We start from the raw sequence: 19,088 nt of genomic DNA on the forward strand, positions 1-19,088 counted from the left end.
ATCGGTGCCATGGCATTGGCCGTCGCGAGCTTATGAAAGGGTCCATATCGACTTTCTAGGTCCATTAGATGGTCATACCTACATGGTCTCGGTTGACGCGCGATCAAAATGGATAGAAGTGTCATGCATGACGCGTACGACCGCCGACAGCGTCATAAGCAAATTATTACAGTCTTGGTCAAGGTGGGGAATTCCAAAACAAATAGTATCCGATAATGGCCCGCCGTTTTCTAGTAAACAATTTAATGACTTTTTAGAAAAAAATTGTGTGCGTCATATTTATTCAGCTTCTTACCACGCGGCGTCCAATGGAGCGGCGGAGGGAGCTGTAAAATTGATCAAAAATGTAATTAAAAAAGCCAGACACGAAGGGGTTAACATCGATAAAGCCATACTCAAATTTCTATTGCACTATCATAATACACCTCATTGTACCACCGGTGAGACGCCCGCTCGGCTGTTGCAGGGCCGCGATTTACGTATTCGATTAGATGCCATTAAACCGGATAGAGCCGCTAAAGTCATCAACGAACAACGTAAAATGGTAGAACGGTCACATAGGCCATCTAGGCATTTAGAAATAGGTGACCCCGTGCAATACCGAACCTTCAGAACGGGTGCAAAATGGGCGGAAGGCTACGTAACTGATAGGCTTGGGAAGTCTGATTATACGATTGTGACAGGTGACGGATCCACACAACATCGGCATATAGATCAAATGAAACGCCGACATTTAAGAAACTCAAACGCTTGCCCTTCATCCAATGCCGAAACCGAACCAGGGTGCGTCGCGCAGAGCGGCCGACAAACTAGTGTTGATGACGCCGCTACGGAACAGCCAGCACCATCGCAGGTGCCGATGGCGCCTATGGAGGTCCCGCCTCGCGCGGATGCCGGGAACCAAAAGGTAGTCGAAGGGGGGAACCCTAAACAAGCGCAACGTGTCGACCCACCGTTACCAGTAGTAGATAAAAGAGTACCTAAAGAAGTAAAACGCTACGGATTTGAAATTGACTACATTTGTTAATGTCAAATTTAATATATAATGTTTAGTTTAATGTTACCTAGGTTATACCTACTCTTTCATACGGTATACCTATTTTAATGTTGCTTATTTTTAAATGTTTAATTACAATCTATAGGTACCTAAATGCATATGATTAAGTTTAGCTCGTTACATCTAGTAAAATCAAAAGTATTGACGTAAGGGAGAAATAATGTCCGTCAGCCGAGAATACCTAGATGAATGTGCTATAGAATATACCTACTTATAGTTTTAGTTGATCTTAAGTTAACCAATCAACATGAGCTCTATTGTATAAATCATTACGGTGAAGTTCTATTAACTAACCAGCCATGTAATTGTCGTTACTGGTTTGCACAACCAATGTATAGCATAAGTTTTTTTTATCCTTATTAATTAAGTAACACTAAACAAGCGCCGCTTTGACCATAATTTATTATTGTGTCATCGCATTCCTTATATTATAGTACTATGTAATATTAGAATAAGTGTGGGGGTGTTATGTATAGATATGTGGGTACCTATAATAATGTATGCATACCGTTAGTCGGAATAAAGCATCAGCTGTGTTAACGTACTCTCGTGGTTTTAATTATCCAAAATACCTCAATTTACTGTTTAGCATTGTCGTGATCGGTTAAAGATTAGCTAGAGACTGGGTTGGATTATTCATCCCATTATTGACTAATCTGACTTCCATAGGTATACAGCATCTAATATTGTCTTCCGTTACCGCGATAGTTACTCATGAAATAAAACTATGAAAACGGATTATATCGCGTATATTGAATTTATAATACATCCCGACGTTTCGAACTCTTTACAGCGTTCATGGTCAACGGACGGATTTCGGTGGAAATTCAATATACGCGATATAATCCGTTTTCATAGTTTTATTTTATACAGCATCTATTAATAAGGTACCTAAGTATAGCAAACTAAGTATAGCGAACATGTATAGGTACCTATACAGGTTCACCAAATCGTATATTCCCGGAACTAGCTCTTAGTCTACAGTGTGAGGTTGGTGATTTTCTGGTAGATTGAAATGCAACACCAATGGGCACGCAGTTTCCAAGGAAACAAACTATTTAATAGGCTGGTCTCATTAAATATTTTTAATAATGCAATGTATATGGTACGATGACAAACATAATTTTGTGGGAATAGCCGCAATAGTTTGGTAGGTACATTTTTATCCAAACATTGGGCAGATTAATTTGAAACATGGTAAGATTCAGTGGCGCGACATGCAAATTGCTTCACTTCTTGCAAATTGCTTCCGATACCTAATTCGTTTTCATTGTTTCACTTCTTGCAAATTGCTTCCGATACCTACTTCGTTTTCATTGCTTCACTTTTTGCAAATTGCTTCCGATACCTACTTCGTTTTCATTGCTTCACTTCTTGCAAATTGCTTCCGATACCTACTTCGTTTTCATTGCTTTACTTCTTGCAAATTGCTTCCGATACCTACTTCGCTTTCTATGACCAGTGATTGGTGATAACGTAATGCTTTCTATACAAAACTGAAGTGTCTGATACCTCAGCCCGGACCCGGACCGTTCTTATCCTTCCGTCCGTGAGTCATCCTTTAATCACATTACAAAAACAGACATTCATCGCACTCTGTGTGGTATATATGTGCATGTGCGTGAGATGGTCCCGGCATATAGGCAAAAAATAATCAGTAGAAACATTGCCGCATGTATGTATGCAAATAAAAGACCCCGGTTACGCCACAAAAAAAACTAAATTTGTCCCATGTCTAAAGGGAGCAAAAAGCAAAACCTACCTACGACTGTTCCAGTGCTAAATGCGAAAATATCTCCGTCTGTCTGTTACCTCTTCACGCATAAACCGGTGAACCGATTTACGAGTAGATGAGGTATACAGTTTGAGGCCCGTGGAAGGACATAGGATAGTTTTTATCAATCATTATCATCATTATCCCACGCTGACGAAGTCACGGGCAGAATCTAGTAACATAATGCACCTGTATTTAGACAAGAATGACTTGTGTCGGATCATGTACCAAAATCGCATTTGCCAATGACTAGAACGTTGTGCGACTCAAAGAGTAAATAATATATGTATAGTAAGTGAGACTGATAATTTTGACCAAACATTGACAAAAAGTTATTTTTGAATGTTAAGGGGCCCACTGATTATCAGTCCGCCGGACAATATTCAGCCTGTCAGTTAGAACAAAAATTTGACAGTTCCGAACAACTGACAGGCCAATATCGTCCGGCGGACTGGTAATCAGTGGGCCCCTTTCCAAATACATAAATTCGATGTATTGGTGTGAACTGTAATGCCGTGCAAATAAATGTCTACGAATAAATTTGAGTCGTATATAATTTGTGTAAAATACGCCTTTCGTTAAATACCAATAGATTCTGAGGATTAAAAACATAATAATAATTCTATACTGAAAAGAATTCACCATATGTAGTCGAAACAATTATTTAATCACTTAGTTAATAAAACATAACCTTCATTCAACATGTTAACAGTAGCATTACTTGTTATTTTCTTGCATATTACCTGGCATTACACTACTTTTAGTTTCGTCTTGTCACAGAAGCGAAGTTCGCTGGCAGAAGAAATGTTTTCGAGTTTCTACTCAACCGTCGGGACACGAGTTACTCGGGTCCTACTCAACCGGATGCACCAAACGCACTGTAGAACGAAGCCATACTTGTGGGTGGACATAAGAATTTTTTGCTTTTCGATGATAATTTTTTCATTGTCATAACAAAAATCTTGGAAATCTGATCCAGACTTTTTAAGACTATTTTAAGATTGTTTCGGCCCAATTCGAACGCTTCTAAGAGATCACTGCGGTACGATAACGATCTGTCAGTGTCAAAAGTGACGTTTTTGGTTGAAGAAATGTCTCTTTTGACACTGTCAGATCGTTATCGTACCGCAGTAACCTCTTAGAAGCATTTTTCGAATATGGCCGTTTGTCAATACCATAAAAAGTTACTTATCATCGAAAAATTCTCATGTCCAACCACAAATAGGGCGTCGTTCCACGGTGAAACTTACCAAAAATTAGCTGTTTCTTATGTACAAATAATATAAAATACCATTGATACCTTTAACCTTTCAGGAAGAAAAACTTACGTATGATTAATACTGTCATCACCTAATGACCACAACACTTATTTTAGCTGCGCAAAACATAATTTCATTAGTTCAATATACACATGGAATCCGTGTCAGCTAACTTTGTACCGACCTAGAAAGAACAATGTTAGAAAGTGTCAATATAAACATGTTTTCATAGAAATTTGCCATACTTTGTTATTGCAAATTCCATGCGGAGTTAGCTTGACGCTTGGTCCGACTCTACTTATTAATATTGCAGGCATTCCGTGCGGTCGACATAAACCCGTCTACCTACTGACTACCCTCTCAGGACATTTACAACTTATCTGCAGTTTACAACTTCGCGACTCGCTGTTGTTGTAAATTCCTTGGAATAAATAGATGCCTGGAGGACTGCACATCGTATATAAACCCTTAAAATTTAGTTTGTCTTATAATTAGTGTGAATTGTATATTGTATACTCAGTTATCGAAAAGCGCTGAAATAATTTAGCTTATTCGAGTAGTTTCGGAGCAAATAGGCTGGGGAGACTGGGGAGGTACCTCCACCTTACAGAAAACCGCAGCCAAATAACACTAGACCCTACTAATAGTGTTGTGTTCCTGCCGGTAAGTAAGGTTGCCAGAGCTCGAGGGAGAGGAGTGTTAGGGTTGGCAACGCGCATGTAACTCCTCTGGAGTTGCAGGCGTACATAGGCTACGGAGACTGCTTAACATCAGGCGGGCCGTATGCTTGTTTGCCACCGACGTATTATGAAAAAAAAAAGGCTGTGACTGACGGACAGACGCACGAGTTCCTGTTAGGGTTCCGTTTTTTCCTTTTGGAATACGGAACCGTTAGGTTTTATTATGAGACGGCTTCGCAGACTTTCCGACTATACTCTGATTTGCCAAGACATTTGGGCAAAAGTGTCGTTTTGAAAACGATTTTATTTTACATATTTTATTGAGACCAATAAACCTTTACAGTTCGGTAATAAACAGTGCGGGATATTGATAACTTTTAGGGTTCCGTACCTCAAAAGGAAATAACGGAAACTTATAGGATCACTCGTGCGTCTGTCTGTCTGTCTGTCCGTCTGTCACAGCCTATTTTCTCCGAAACTACTGGACCAATTAAGTTGAAATTTGGCATGCATATGTAAGTTTGTGACCCAAAGATGGACATGTAACGTAAACAAATTAATTTTAAACACGGGGGCCACTTTTGGGGGGTAAATGAGAATATTAAAAAATAAAGTTTGTCAAACTATATCGTGTTGCATATCAAATGAAAGATCTCAAACTACAGGGTCAAAAAAATTGAAAAAAATACACAAAATAGATCTTTACCTTTAGATCACCGGAAAACCTATTAGAAATGCGCAGTCAAGCGTGAGTCGGACTTAATTACTTAGTTTTTGATTCGACCCCTACGGGTTTTTTAAAGACATTTCACATAAAAAATACATTGTTTAAATTGTGTAATGTACGGAACCCTCGGAACGCGAGTCCGACTCGCACTTGGCCGGCTTTAAACTCTAGGCTCAGTTATCTTTGTACTTACGTTTCCGAAACAATCGTACACGACTCTAAAATAAACGTGTACAATAATTGTTAAGGTAAGTAAAGCCAGGGTCAGCCGGGTTATTGAGCCTGCATACATTATAAGAGTAATTCCGCCGGGGGCCTATCTGCATAGTATTGTCCACCGCATTAACATTTAGACTACAATCGATACCCAAAAGCACAAGCCAATACCTTGCTATTTTAATATGATCCGAAGGACAGTATTACTGGCCGGACTGTCCCCTTTTATTTGTATCGGGATGTGATTGCTTTTTTAGGGTTTATTGTACGTTTTTCTATACCGCGTTTTTTATTAATTTCGAATAAGTTTTAATACTGAATAAAAAAGAAAATGACTCGGCACGGGGTCAATTAAAACAAAAGTTTGACGCATAGGTACTTTTTTATTACAAATATTTATAATTGCACATAAGATCTTTCATACAAAAATATAGTTTTAATTAAAAATATTCCCATTAAAATGAAACTATATAAAACTGTAATAAATACCATGTTTTATCGGACAAATATGTAATACAGTTTTGACTAACGTAAAATAATCTTATTATAAGTTATCGTAGGCTCTAATATTCAATAAACTCTAAGTCAGATGTCAAGATCAAATGATTAATAAATTTAATAATTCAAGTACCTACTTAAAATTAATTTAAAAATAAATTGATACAATTTCGCCAAGACAAGTACAATTGTTTTCAAATGTATAATTCATAATTTCAAAACCGGCAATAAAATTGAAAAAAATAGAGAGTCAAATACACACAGAGCGTGAGTTGTTGAAGTGTCTCTTGATTTTAATTTAATGGATTGACGCCCAATGTATTTGAGTTTAAAGACAACGCCATATATCCACACGTATACTCAGGTAAAATATTTATAAAATCTTAAAGACATTTCAACAAATGGCGGACTGTAGTAACGCTACTAACGCTATACTTGAACCTTTAATATAAATAGTTTTGTGACTAAGTGATAAATCATACCGAAGCCCAAAAGTCGTTGACACCACAAAATGTATTACAGTGTGATCAATCTTTAACAACAGTAAACTGTCATTTGTAATCACATTTAATCAATAGGTTAACAATAAAATTATTACAGTTATTTACACATGTCGTTAAAATGGGAGTGGTAACGTTACATCTTTGATTATTCCGCCTATGTGGCTGAATTACAATTGTTTGACATGATTTTCGATAATAAATCTAAACTTAATATCAATACATGCACAAATCAATCAGACGCGCCGCGTGAAGCTATTCGAATTTATGAAAAGCATCCACTAAAGCCAACGCTATAGATGAAACATTGCAAACACAGTCACCATACAATAGTCGGCCTTTAAACAAATGTCATAGTTTCAAAAAGCCCCGCGCGACGGTAAAAATACTACATACATTGGATAGTATTTTTATAAAGTGTACATGCATCTATTAGGAGCGTTTACAAAAAGCAAGTAAGTTCTTAACTTTTGAAATCTAACAAAAAAGTTTAAATAATTTTATTATACAGTTAAATTTAGTTTGGCTCCCTCAAGTCAAGTGTAAAAGACCCGAGAATCTGTATTTTAAACCCCACCTCATGATAAGTTATATAAGCAATAAAATGATATTTTGATAAAAATATTAGGACCACATATCACATACATGCCCCATACAACCATCCTACATAGGCCAAAGTAGAATGGCTTCGTAAAGTAAGTAAAATTTGGTTCAAGGAGTTAAGAAAACATAGTATGTATTTCTATAATGTAAACGCTGCTTGGATTTCAAACATGTTTAGTTGATAAGCTACCTAATCTATATCATTTAATAATGTTTTGTGACCTTACTCTTTCAAAAATATGTAGGTTGAAAAAACACTATCCAAAAAAAATCAAAGGTTATTTTATGTAAGCGAAACACCGAGATAATTGGAATATTATAAGGATTTTGTGATATATAAACTGTGTTTCACATATCCAAGCTGACTTTAGCGTAAATCTGTCCATTTTTGCACAGAGCAAAATAATTATAAGCAGAAAAATTATACGATTTTATGGTCTCACTAAATATCATTTTCAAAAATCGGTCTGAAGTTTCAAAAGTTATCATGAATATTTGAAAATCGCATTTTACCACGGGTGCTTGGCGCCACGGTGCACTCACTGCGGTCGTTGGCGCCACCAACCAGTAAGTGGATTAGGGCCCTAATGCAAAATCAATGCTTAAATGTCCACACAGCATGGCATTACGAAATAAGCGATTATAATTTTACTAACTATACTAAAACTAAACTTCACAACTAAGAGAAAACAAGTTACGGGAGCGAAATATTTTTTTTTCTAATAAACTTCATAAGGGGCTGACGGGATAAATTGTACATTTCATTAAAATAATACCTATGGTAACTTTGTGTCCTACGTACTACATAAAAGTATATTAAGCCACAGACAACGGAACTATAATAGACATGCACAGTTGAATAATTTGAACATTGAACAATCATTGGTATCAGATGTAGCTTCACTAGAGCCGATACGGCACCTTATGTACTCGTATTCAACTGCCAACGTTTGAGAATCCATGCATTTCGTAGTTCAGTTGTATGTGATTAAGCTTAGGCATTTGAGAAGCGATGCGATTGTGACGTATACAAATGAGCTCGAGTCGTCTTACGTCTGACGAATCATCTGGCATCGACTATGGCTTGTTACGCCCGACTTGTTTGCTGCTGCCAATTAAAATAAGATAATATAATTATCACTCACTAAAACTGTAGCGCCAGTATCTAATAAATTTGAAAGCGAGGTCACAGAGATATAACATTGAAAGTGACTAACTAAACTTTGTCTTAGTTGGCTATCAGACGAAGTTTCTCTGTTTCAAATGTAGGTTATTCTTGACTTGACGCTGGGGTACTTAGCAACATTGTATTCAAGTTTGACAATGTCACATTTCATCACAAAACTTAGAGGATATAACCAAACGGAGTAGCCATTAACAGGCGTTCCCCTCTATCGAAAATAGTCGGTCAATGGTCATACACAATGTATGGCCTGACTATGGATGGTATAGAAAGGATCGCAATCTCTTATGGCAGAATTGTTGTAAAAGTGACCGCGTTAAGCTTTAAATAATAGTTCCTAATCTCTCCGGTGGCGCTAGTTAGGCTCTGGGACATGAGTATAACATGAACCATATAAGGCAACAAATAACCCGACCAAATTACGTAGGTTGTTTTTGGTAGTATTTCGGTGTATGGTGGCGCCGCCTAATTACTGTTTTTTGATGGACACTTTTCATACATAGAGATTTGGCTCCTTTATACAGTCTCCATGGGCCTGACGTTTATCTGACATGGCAATTTTTTCGTTACGTATACATTTGACGTTCCCCTCCCCCGCAAAAATCGGCAGACAAAGTGCCAGTTGCACCATCCTCACTTGACAGACTGATCAACGTCACCCGGCGCGCCGCGGCGGTTTACTATGAAACTTTTCATACAATAAAATTTAGCGAACTCTTTAACGATGACAAACAGTTTGGTGCAACCGACCCTAAGTTTGTAAATTAATAGATATTGAAAGCAGAAAGATAATTCAAGGTCAGTGCTCGGTAAAGGCAAGACGTGTGCACTTAAGTAGCAAAAGAACATAAAGGGTTCTTAACTAAAACAGTGCTAAAAATGACATAATTAGAAGTAGTTCTACATAGTTTTAACCACTTCTAAATCCTAAATACAAAAATTTTGCCAAGCACAGTGTAAAGGTATGATAATTTAACTTGATTAAGTTGACTCCCGATTTAGTATTTATATACCTACGAAGTATGCATAGAACTGATGGAATATAAACACGTCAAGGAAACATGCTTTACGCAAAGTTTATAGCACAGTACACACGATAGGCACGAGAAACTTGTATTAGGTACACAAACACGGCAACAGCAAACATTAGGCTAATCAATATAACAGGTAGATAATCCATATCACAATACCGATGTAGGTATAACAGAGGGTCTTGAGCCTCACATATTAATTTTGTTCAATTACAATTCATATCTAGCTAGCTATTATTATATATACACTAATTCGGCACTGAAGTACCAGTCGAGAACTTTTAGGGGATATAATTATGCATTCATTATTTGTAAACCAATCAGATATTTTAAAAGCTGCTTAACAGTGCGCTTTCAGAGGTATAGAGCGTTTTCAGACTATATTTTTTTCTGCGGTTATAAACTATTTTCTATAAACGCGTATGACTTGCGTTTATCTTTTAAAAGCTTATGACACTTGTCGACTCTTCCAGCGAACACGCTGTAATAAGCGCATAACATACGCGAAACGATTTTATAGAAAAAAACGCTAGTCTGAAACAACTCAAATTCCACACATACAATTCTCTAAAACACGATAGGCCCTAAAATATCAACAATACATAAAAATCCAAATTCAAATTCGTATTACTAACGTTGTGACTTACACTATCGGGCTCTCCCGCTTTTGTTCCACGTCGGATTCACCAGTAATCCACGTGTACAAACGGGTACTTCCTCTTCATTCCATAAACCTAAATTCTTAAGGGATAGGGTTCATATTCGGACAAAAATTACGTACCATTTGGTCAATAGGCACCATTAAAGTGGCCCATTTCATAGGTAAATGCGCGGGCCGCGCGCAAAAGACAAGTGACATTACACGCTAAAGGGCACCGATTAGTAAAGAACGTTAAAAATTACGTCACAATACGGATATAGAACTAGTGGGAAGTACCCCAACTTACTGCTATGATCACAGCGCGCTACGTGCGTTGCTCGAGCAGCGGCTCGTGCTCGTGCTCGAGCTCGGGCTCGTGGTGCTCGAGCGTGCGCTCGAGTTTGACGGGGCAGGCGCTGCGGGTGGTCAGCACGGAAACCTCGCCTTCGTCGGTGCAGGCTAGGGGCGAGTATACGACGCCTCGGGAGCGGGTGACGAGCTCGCGTTTGGTACGAGCCTGAGGACGAAAATACTATTATTAGATAACAGGTATAGGATTCGAATTTAGTAATTCAATGAAAGCATAAAACTTGGTATATGCGAGTATGTAGCGTTTTTAAATGATAAGCGCACACAAACAATACAGTGCTCTTTAATGCACATCTCACACAGCCTTCAAATACATACAACATCAACATTTTTATAACGTCTTTTACATTTCTATCAGGTTCTTGGTAATAGACAACACTTACAGTTTTTAAATTCCGCATTCCGCAAATTTTAACGACATGTTGGTGGTCTAATCGCTAACATAAACGTATGAATAAGATAACAATTATACAATACATTATGATTTACATGTTATCCGGTTTATACTTAGGCAGTTAATACGTTAGCTACGTTCCGTTGCAAGCCAGGCTAATAATCCCTTGATCCAGTGGTTAAATCAACTGCCGCGTATTATAGCATTTATAGCACCGACGTGAAATGGTTGACGGTCAATGTAATAGATAATTTAAATATGTAAAGCCATTTCCGTTAGTAGAAAAAAGCGGTAAAATTAAAAAATGTAGGCGCGAAGCGAAGGCGCAATTTTCATAAAAACCCAACCTTACTATGATATTTTTTTGTTAAAGTTTTACACAACCAACTTAGTTGGGTTAAGTATAGTTTAAAAAATATTTTACTTGCTTAATAACAAGATTAGCTAGCCAAACTATTTATATAAGACAGGATAGAGAAATTAGAACCTAAATCTATAGTATAGATAGACTATAGGTACCGCTCCGCGCTGCAATCTCTCTAGGTAGTGAATACTTTATTTTTGCATTAAAGCAAACGTTTGTAAACAACGAGATTGCACAAACATTGAGAAGTTTCGGTGCTCTCTGGTTAGATGGAAGACGATACAAGTCACGCGATATCGCACCAGTCTGGGCTAGGGAATTTACATTTCAGCCTGACTTTTTTCGACTTGTTGGTTTTAAATTAAACTTTAACTTTGTCTACGATGTCAACGAAAAAATAACAACGTTTTGTACACAATGGCTGTTGCACAAGTCGCAAAATGCCCTCGCTCGCTCGCATGCTTTTGTAGTTTAAATAAAAAAAAGGCCAAGTGCGAGTCGAACTCGCCCACCGGGGGTTCCGTACTTTTTAGTATTTGTTGTTATAGCGGCAACTGAAATACATCATCTGTGAAAATTTCAACTGTCTAGCTATCACGGTTCATGAGATACAGCCTGCTGACAAACAGACGGACAGATAGACGGACAGCGGAGTCTTAGTAATAGGGCCCCGTTTTTACCCTTTGGGTACGGAACCCTAAAAAGGAAAACCTAATTCAAGAATCTGGTTTTATGTATTTTCTCTATTTCAATCAATGAATTCAATTATTACGCGTGGTTACGCGTGGTTACGCGTGGCGTTATTTAAACCTTGGACTCATAAAATCAAGTACCTAGACTTGATTTTATGAGCATCATTCAGCCGTGTCACGCAGCTAAGCGTGACCTGAACACCTCTTTATTCTTGCGAGTCGTGTGAAGAGCGTGTGCAGATTATGTATTGAACATCGTTCTAGGTTGGTTACACATACTTACGATACACAAAGGAATGTACTAAGACGCTTAAGGCAGTGTTGTGTTTCTTGAAGTTCTTGCTTCCTAAGAATAACTAAGACTTTTTTAACATTTATGACTTAAAATCATTAAACAGAATAACTTCATTTTTAGGGTTCCGTACCCAAAGGGTAAAAACGGGACCCTATTGCTAAGACTCCGCTGTCCGTCTGTCCGCCTGTCTGTCTGTCACCAGACTGCATCTCCGTGAACCGTGATAGCTAGACAGTTGAAATTTTCACAGATGATGTATTTCTGTAGCCGTTATAACAACAAATACTAAAAAATACGGAACCCTCGGTGCGCGAGTCCGACTCGCACTTGGCCGGTTTTTATTTTGTAGTTTCGAGTTTTGCCTCATTAGCATTTGGCGCCTCTAGGCCGTACGGGAACATATAGGTGAGTATGAATATGAGTGTAACCGGGTGCACGACTGCACGTCTGCAGGTTAAAGTTCTAATCAGCCATGTTTACATTAAGCCGTGTATGTATGTATATTCTTTACGGTACATAGAAAAACAAATGCGAAAAACCCAGTTACAAAAAGATTTAAATACAACAAAGGCGAACTTATCCCTAAATGGGATCTCTTCCAGACAACTTCAACAATGAATGACAAACAAAAACAACAATGCCGTGCGGCGCGAATTGAAGTTTGTGACGTTCGCTTTGAGATTATTATCGTGGCGTCTGTCGCATCGGGATTAACGACCGTAAGGAATACAACTAAGTATAAAGCCAGAGTGTTTCTCATATATTCGCATACCTATCGTTCTTGGAGCTTCAGCAGTAACAGTCAAGAACAATACAGTAGGTACAGTATAGTGACGCCCGGTATACGGCGTACCCACTGGGCGTTCTGTCATTTGATGCTAATTCTCTTTGAGAGTACTTCACATAATCATTTATCTTTACAGGTAGCAGCACAGTGTGGAACAGAACAGTGGCGGCGACGCATACGGCCAGGACGACGCGTGCATGCTCTCCGTACGCAGCGCGCCGTACTCGGCGATCCGTCGCTTGCCCGCCACGGATGAATTAATAATTAATGAAATAGTAATTAATACCTGTAACACCAGCAGCACAGTGAGGAACAGAACAGTGGCGGCAGCGCACACGGCGAGCACGACCGCAGCGACGCCGGGCGCCGCGCGCACGCTCTCCGTACGCAGCGCGCCGTACTCGGCGATCCGTCGCTTGCCCGCCACCGATGAGTTTATGCACTCCCCTGTTATCAAGCAACAATATTTAATTTAAGACACGGAAGTTAATAGTTATTAGATAGGGAAGGAGCGAACAGATAATAAAAAAAAAGATTTGTAAAAATAATACCAACGATCGAACGAACCTAATTCCATGCGAAATAGCGATGGGCCATTGTGTGCCATTGTGTCTGTCAATGGCACTCGCCGTAGCACGTGCTCAGACACAATGGCACACAATGGCCGACCGCTCACACACAAGAAACAATGGCAAGAAACAATGGCTTTTGTTTAACAGATTAGGGTCTTAGACGTAAAAATCATTTGAGAAGATTCATACTATAACTACGATTGCATGGACATCAGACTCTTAAATAATGTCGACAAGTATTGGGTGACTATGGATGGTATGGATGGATGGAGTGGTGGTATGGATGGCTGTCCAATATCTTGGTCCAATGTGTATTTGCGTCTCACATTTTGCTTAATGAGAGATCGAGTGAGACGCAATGCACAGTGGACAAATAAATTTGACAGGTGGAATACCAACCCTAAAATATTCGTTCGTTATATTTTTCAAGTTTTAATTTTCAAATTCGGAGACATTATTCTAAAAATAATTTTATAAATACGAGTACGTATCAGATGTTTGATATCTAACTAGTTTCCCTTTCTCTCATAATTCTTGTGAATTTCTATCACACCTCGGATAAATAAACACAGGCTTTAATACATTTTAATGCCAATTTCCATGTCATTAATTATTTTTTCCATAATTAGTTTACACTAGGAATCCCGATAATTTTCGAAACATAAAGGGAATTATATTTGACAAATAACATGCTTCCCTTCCAATGTGAATTGAAATTATAGGATTTAAATGATGTATGACAACAACTCAAGTTCCCTCGGTGACCGTAATCAATATTGATAGATTAATAACGACTATTTACTCTTTTAAACTCGCATACTCATTCAACATCTGTTCAAATTTAAACTCAATTTTTAAAGCTTTAAGGTAGCTTTTACATTAACTGACTTAGTAAGGTAAGAGGTTGTTAAAATAAGCAGTCGTCAATATACAAATTGTGTGCTTTATTCTCAAATGTGCGTTCGACGTAACTAATTTATATCATAATAATCGGTACAAACGATTAGGTACAAGATTTTAATTATCTGATACTTAGTTACCTAAAATTTATTTTCATCATACTTGCGCAGTAAGCGTGCTATTTCAGGCAAGTGCAGCGGGAGCTAAAGTCCATTTTACTCCCACGGGAGTAAAACCCTTTTTTTTACTCATAATTATGAACCAAGTAGGTCCTAAGTAAAATACTTGTTAAAAGTCAATGTATAAAATGAGTTTTACTATAAAAATACTAACGTTTATAATTTAGTTGTTTTGTTGTTTTGATTTAATAGCTGCATTTGATGAATTTAATAGCCGTTTATAATTTGTTTTACAATTTTCAATCGTGGCTGAATGCTGACGAGTCCGTGCCTTCGATGCCTACCCTGTCAAAACATGACAATATGGCGGATGAATGTCTGAAATGTCACCGTATTTAAGAATTATTTCGTTTAAAATTTAGTTTTTTTTTTCTTTGCAAGTGTGATGAAAAACATTGTGTGTAACTCCGGGGGTAAAAATATTGCAAACTCGTCTTTAATTCACTCCACGTGTTTGACGCTAGGTTTCACCGGTTAGGCAGTTAAGTCAGCTGATGTTTTGAATAGTCTAACGGAAAATAATGATATATTATGTTAGTTCACTGTATCACTCTTTTTACGCACTACAAACAACTGTAATCCTCCCTTGTTGGTACCAGGTTGGCACTTGCAAATCACTGCTTCACCACGCCTCTTTAAATAATCTATGTTATTTGAAATTAACACCTATTGTCACTAAAATCGGATAATAGTTATTTATCACTTTAAATGCTATTATTTCGCGTAAATAACACTGTATTTTATATTTAGATATTTTTACGTAAATATTTTGCGCGGAGGTAACGTTAATCGTGGCAGTGGCGCCATCTTATTCCAGACTGCGGATGTCGTGAATATAATTACATAGACCTCGTCTGCTAAATTTTGCTTACCTTCCTCGTTGCACAATGTACCAGAAATTGCTAATAAAACTGCCAAATTTAATTCTTTTATATGTCAATGACAGTCGCAAAAATACTTGTTTAACAATTTTTACCTAATAATCAATTGCCCGCACTGTGTTTGAGTTAGAAGGATAGGTATTTAAAATTAATTGGGAAGGTAGGGAGAGACTAAAATTTCCGTTGGTTTAATAGATTCTGTGCGGAAAGATAGTGGTGAAATGTATGGGGTCCAATACATTCTAAAACCCTTCTCTTTCCGCACAGACTCTATACCTACGTATTGCGTACGTATCCTAACTAGGTACTAAGTGGAATAAGACCGTACTATAGATTTTTTTAATATACGCCTTAGCGTCTCACACGTCTAACGTGGAGCACGCGTTTTTTTCGTACTCAGAAGTTAACCCAATGCACCTTATCAGTATCAAGTGGTACCATGCTGAATAAAAAAACTGAGTAAAAATTCCCTTTACAAAAATATTGAATTGGTTCATTAAATTAGCTTTGAATGTCTGATTCAGAATCCGCCTCCTGGCGAAAAACGACGCACCGAGTGTATTACTGATTAATTAGCATACTTCATCAAGCTCAATCGCTCAAAAAGTCAATTTAAAGAGTCGGTAATTGTTTTCATGCGTCAGCCGAGGAGAGAGAACACAATAATGCCGTTACACAAATTAACAGCAAATTAAGCACTGGTTGTGTTATGATGTGTTAAGATTTAGTCCTTGATAAATTAATTTAATACTAAATATTTATCAGTACGGTTTTTACTCACTATTATTTCAGTGCACGACGTACAACCGCCGCGGACACTCGTGCCTGAGGATGGATTCCCAAAGAATCCGAAACATGTCGCCAAAAGCGACTAAAAATAATAGTGAGTAAAAACCGTACTGATAAATATTTTGAAATATGTCTCACGATAGTTTAAGTGCGATTAATTTAATACTTTCGCGCGCGGTAGTCACGGTTGTGGTAGGCAGCGCGCATAGCGCTGCGATGCATGGCAGGATCGCCATATGAGGATGGAAGTCGGGAGACGTATTGATACAACCAGATTCTAAATAAGACTACACTTTATTCATAAGATCATCGATTATATATCATTGGAATACACTTACATAAGCATCTAATATACACTAGTGTCATACAGTCAGAGAAACGTTACTTTTTTCCGAGAATTATAGACCACGCGCGCTTAGCAACTTCTGCTGCTGACTATACCGTTGAAATTGAAAACTCTTTAACATGTAAAACGTTAAAAAGCAATAAAATAGATGTCACAAGAATACCACTGATTTCTTACTATGGTATTCCAAAAATACATTCTTCTATAATATGTAATTTCAAACACACTGCACAAAACAAATCGTCCGGTGTGGTGTAGTTTCATCGCATTCCATTTACAGCCAAAGCTCATTAGGAAGATGAAAGCCATCCGCGCGCTCATAAAACGTTCTATCCTTTTTATAATTACTTAGGTATAGATGGGGTCGCATTTTAAGTTTCTATTTGTTTTGGTTTGGTTTTTTATTTTATTAGTCTGATTGAAAATAATTGTAATGTTATATTTTGCAAATATTACCTATACATTACAATTCTTAGTTGAAAGTAATTTCAGTGGTTGTATTTTGTAATTGAAACTATTCGTGTCTAAATCACTAGACACTAGCTTATCTGCTTTTGTCACGTGAAAACGTAAATTACCTGTTTCAGGGTGACAATGACAGCAGTCGACAGCCGTCGTGTTGGCGGCCGTGCCTCGGTCCGCGCAGCACGTCACGCATTGGTTGTTTAGCCTAGAATAAACAACATTGTTAGAACAGGAGTAGTGGGTCAGGTCAACAGGCCCGCGAGCAAAAAGAAATCCGAAATCATAAGTCCCCCCATGTAATACGTTCATTATAGGCACTCAGAAATCAAATTAAAATCTGTCCCGGGCCAAAACACATCCTGGAGCCCTTCATGCCGTGCAAGTGCTCGTAGTACTGCGAGAGGCACAGGCAGAATCTGTTCAGAATGAATCGCGGCATGTTCTCACCTGTCGAGCCGCAGCGGCCTGGAGCACGCGGTACAACTAAACTGTCCCGGGCCGGAGCAAGTCCTGCAGCTAGTATCGCACGCTTTACACATGCCGGTGCTCGCGTCGTAGTACTGCGAGCCGAGACACTCCATGCACAGCCCGCCGTCGAGCATGAAGCGAGGCGGGCAAGATTTGCAGTGGAGCGGGCCGGAGCCGTCGCACTCGCGGCAGTAGTGGTGGCAGCGACGGCAGCCATCCGAAGTTTGGTAGAAACCTGGGCAAGTAAAAAGGTAAATATAGGTAACGATTTAATCCAAAGTGCAAGGTATCTGTCGTGAATATCGCGAATCGGCTAATAGCTGCCAACGTCATGGAGTAAATGGCGCTCGTAATAATAATAATAATAAACCCGCAGGGCAGCTTGTGGCGAGCTGTTGGGAAGTGACGACCCCACGGACCCGAGTGCTCCAGAGAGTCGGTCAGGGTCTCCGTCTCCGGCGTGTCTTCGTCGGTCGGAGTGGACCCCAAGGGGACCCGCAGGACTCTCAGCTCTGGCTTGCCTTCATTGGCCGTCCAGAGGGGAGTCGTAAGAGCTATATGCTCCAGGGGTGGAAGTGAAAGATGCATAAGACGCGAGTTGGCACAGTGGCTGTTAGCAGTCACTGGGTAGAAAGCGGCGCACACCTCTCGACACCCCTGAGCCGCTCACACCGGTGTTGCTCCTGGTCGTCTTCACGACGGCAGTTTCAGGGGCCCATCTAGTCAGCGGCAAGTCACCACCTGCCTCGATAACGTGTTTTAACATTGTTATGGCAGGTGTCCGGACTTCTTTACAATAGCCCAGTCTCATTGTCCACCCAAACTTCAATCCATAGACCGGTATACTGTTCACTTTTTCTACAATAGTCCCAATGCCTGCTGCGACCGGTTCATGGGTGTCTATTGTTGCGCCTGTGAACGGGTTCCAGCAGGCGTTCTACATGACATTAAAGCTCTCCAAGGGGCCTCTACGTGTTGGATTTATATCCCCACGCAAGCCTATCAAAAGACCGGGATGCATAGGCCCGTGATATCCAAGGAGATACAAATAATAATAATAATAATAAAGCCTTTATTTCTCATTTACATAGTTAAGTTACAATTTACATTTAAATGAATTAATTTATATATTTATTTTTATTGAGGTACCCAGTGTCGGGCAAAGGCCTCCTCCAGCTCCTTCCAGTGTGTCCTGTCTTTAGCCTTACGGGTCCAAGCATGTTCAGCCACTTTGGTAATATCATTAACCCATCTTTGCTTTGGGCGGTGGGCTGCACGCTTGTCTTCAAGTGGATACCAATGTAGAATCTTCTCGCTCCATCTATTATCGGTTGTTCTTACTATGTGGCCTGCCCATCTCCATTTCAGTCTACATGCAAGTTCGGCTGCATCTGTTACTTTTGTTATTTTCCTAATATC

At 38.9% G+C, this 19,088-nt stretch overlaps 1 protein-coding gene across 2 annotated transcripts in view; it reads right to left on the reverse strand.

Moving 5' to 3' along the window:
* Positions 1–6,190: 6,190 nt before the first annotated feature.
* The window catches only part of LOC134749004 (furin-like protease 2), a 332,697-nt gene continuing 319,799 nt past the window's right edge, over positions 6,191–19,088 (reverse strand). For both annotated transcript variants that reach the window (XM_063683892.1, XM_063683891.1), the window contains exons 11-14: positions 17,649–17,904; positions 17,315–17,406; positions 13,356–13,516; positions 6,191–10,685 (exon numbers count right to left, since the gene is read on the reverse strand). In XM_063683892.1, coding sequence (XP_063539962.1) covers positions 10,494–10,685; positions 13,356–13,516; positions 17,315–17,406; positions 17,649–17,904 — 701 coding nt within the window. In that variant the 3' untranslated portion in view covers positions 6,191–10,493. The remainder of the gene's footprint in view (positions 10,686–13,355; positions 13,517–17,314; positions 17,407–17,648; positions 17,905–19,088) is intronic.

This window comes from Cydia strobilella, chromosome 17 (assembly GCF_947568885.1).
Source record: "Cydia strobilella chromosome 17, ilCydStro3.1, whole genome shotgun sequence".
Classification (NCBI taxonomy): Eukaryota; Metazoa; Arthropoda; class Insecta; order Lepidoptera; family Tortricidae; genus Cydia; species Cydia strobilella.